This window comes from Octopus bimaculoides, chromosome 1 (genome assembly GCF_001194135.2).
Source record: "Octopus bimaculoides isolate UCB-OBI-ISO-001 chromosome 1, ASM119413v2, whole genome shotgun sequence".
Classification (NCBI taxonomy): domain Eukaryota; kingdom Metazoa; phylum Mollusca; class Cephalopoda; order Octopoda; family Octopodidae; genus Octopus; species Octopus bimaculoides.
Genome location: NC_068981.1, coordinates 120223051 through 120226023, shown reverse-complemented (window position 1 = coordinate 120226023; position 2973 = coordinate 120223051). Strand labels below are relative to the sequence as shown.

The 2973-nt window shown below is 35.7% G+C and overlaps 1 protein-coding gene across 1 annotated transcript in view; it reads right to left on the bottom strand.

Moving 5' to 3' along the window:
* Window positions 1-2973, bottom strand: part of LOC106870855 (beta-galactosidase) — a 97532-nt gene that overhangs the window by 29873 nt on the left and 64686 nt on the right. Inside the window, exon 8 of the mRNA XM_052969888.1 lies at window positions 1738-1859. Within this exon, the coding sequence (XP_052825848.1) occupies window positions 1738-1859 (122 nt within the window). The remainder of the gene's footprint in view (window positions 1-1737; window positions 1860-2973) is intronic.

The following is a 2973-nucleotide window of genomic DNA, read 5'->3' as shown; positions in this document are numbered from 1 at the left end:
CACTATGTTTCATTAAAGAAGCTTCTCTTAGATGAAATAACCAAACTTTGTAGTGTTTAGTAACTCACATACATTAAGTATGTAGTGTCGATAATTTTAATTTTGTAATAAATTTTATTTTTATTTTCATACACTCACTGCTTTTCTCCCCTTCCCCCCATCTATAGCTCTTTTCTTTAATCTTTTCTTTCTAATGAAGAACTAGTGCCTGAAATGGTATGACACTCAGTTCAACTTCTTAAACATAAAATTAATGCCATATTTGCCAAATTTTGTTCTTCCTATGTTCTTTTTACTATCTATTGACCTTACATTGTGTGTGTGTGTGTGTACACATACACACACACACACGCACACACATGCACACACACACACACACACACACCTCTTTCAAGAGCTCCAACTTATTTTCTTTATCTTACTTTACAGGTAAATAATGTTAGATATCAGGTTGACTTAGCAAATGAAAAAGCACGCTGTGATTTTTGCCTCAAAAGTGCACCATAGTGATACAGAGATAGCTTGTTTGCAGAAAATTGCCCAATTTTTTGTTGTCGAAGTTGAAAAGGAGCTGAAAGCTGCTGTCAGAAATTCAACATCAGCTAAATGCAAAATACATGCACAGAATTCTGTACCATCAGAACACAATTCTGTACAAAAAGTCCAAGAAATAATTGATAAAAAGAAACTTACAAAGTCAATCAGAGCCATTGTAAAACATCTCGAGGTTTCAGAATGCACCATCTGAAGAGTTGTACATAAGGACATCCAATACAAGTTATAAGTGATGCAGAGAGGTCAGTTTATGTTGGATGTGAGAAGAGAGAATCATTTGAACCATACAAACCAACTGCTAAACAAGTTAAAACACCAAGAAGTTGAAATGCATTGGTTTTTCTCAGATGAAAAAAACTTCATTTAGGATCAAAGAGTAAACCAAAGGAACAATAGATGGTTATGCAAAGACCCAAATGATGTTCGAAGGTCATGTAAACTAAGTTATCAGCAACTGTAATGGTTCTGAGAGTCATCAGCAATAAGGGAGATGTCATACTTCCTCATTTTTTTTCACAGGACTTAAGAGTCAATACTGCTATCTACGCAGAGGTGTTGGAGAGAGTTGTCAGGCACTGAAGAGATAGAATACATGAAAGAAGAACATGCATCTTCCAACAAGACTGCACCATCCCATAAAACTAGGTGAACCCAAGTGTGGATGCATGCCAATTTCCATGATCATGTTCTCTCAGACACAAGCACTGGACGTAATTGAGAGAGAGAGAGAGATCAATCTTCACCTCCATAACACCATACAGTCTCTCAAGTCCACTTTAACTAGCACTAGGACCAAAACTGATAAAGATCATCTGATTTGAGCATGTGAAAGCCTCCAACCCCATATTGAAGCAACCATTGGTGGATTCATTGAATAGTTGTCATAAAAGGATTCTCAAGATTATTTGTATGAATTTGTTTTCCAATACAGCTTTTCTTTGATTAATTATGCATCTTTTTCTAAATGACCTAAAAAAAAACCTTGTATACACACACACACACGCCTCACATTCTTAAGAAACTACCCACAACCTTTTCCCTCACCTGATTCCCTGATCATATCCTTTCTTATTCTTACCTACCTTGAGAGTTTGGTCTGGCATACCATCTCTACCATCTTTCTTCTTTACCTTTACCTCTTACTACTACTTTACATGTGAAGTTGATAAATAAATTACTTACATATTGACATTTGCACCATATCTTAACAGCAAGTCAAGACTATCCGCAAATTTGTCAGCATCAACTGTATGATGCTTCTCACCCCAGTGGTCAAGCCAACCAGTGTAAAATTCTGAATTAACCTGTAACAGACATTTCATATTCTCTTTATTTTTCAATTAAAACATTTTATTGTCATTTGTTTAAAACCTAACAAAAAGTAACAATTGCCTGAAAGCTTAAAATTCTTTCTAATAACTATTTCACCTCTTAGTGTTGTATTTAATTGTTTCTGTTACTATTGTTGGTGGTAGTGGTGGGGGCATTTACCACCCCCTCAGATAAGCTCTCATTTAGAAGCCCTATGATCAACAACATTACAGTCATGACCATGCATTTTTAGGGATGTCAGGTCCAATAGGTATGATAGAAAAACATTCAAACAAATAAGTAACAAAAACACCAGGACTTACAAGTATATATAACATACAGAAAATAGCACTACTAGGCACCATACACATCCTACATAAAACACTTTCAATACAGTGAAAATAAGAGCACCACAACAAACCACAGCACATACCCAAGGCACACAGAGTTGTGTTCAGTAGTGCAGTGAAAGCACCTTTCCATTTTAAAACTAATTTGAGAGATTTACCTCTTCTACAGGCCTCTCATAGAAATAAACACCATATGAGAGTTTTTAATTAATCCTTTCTACTATAGACACAAGGTTTGGATTTTGTGGGGAGGGGGACAGTTGATCACATTGACCCCAGTAATTCACTGGTACTTAATTTATTGATCCCAAAAGGATGAAAGGCAAAGTCAACCTCAGCAGAATTTGAACTCAGAACATTGTGGCAGACGAAATAACGCTAAGCATTTTACCTGGTGTGCTAATGATTCTGCCAGCTCCCTGCCACAGAGATTTTAATTAATAACGGACACTAATCCTACAACTATAAAAAGTTAGTTTTAAAAGCTCTTAATTACTTAACTGTCCTGTAAGACAATGGCGTAGAAAATATGTGTTGATTCAGTGTTAATTGTAGTAGTTTAGCTAGGGATTGCAAGTTCAACAGCTGGTTCAGAAAAAACAATATATATATAGAGAGAGGGAGGGGGGGAGATTTGGTGACATGGACAGAAAACTAGAACCAAAAATATGAGCGTGTGTGTGTGTGTGTGTGTGTGTATGTATGTATGTATGTATGTATGTATGTATGTATGTATGTATGTATATATATATATATA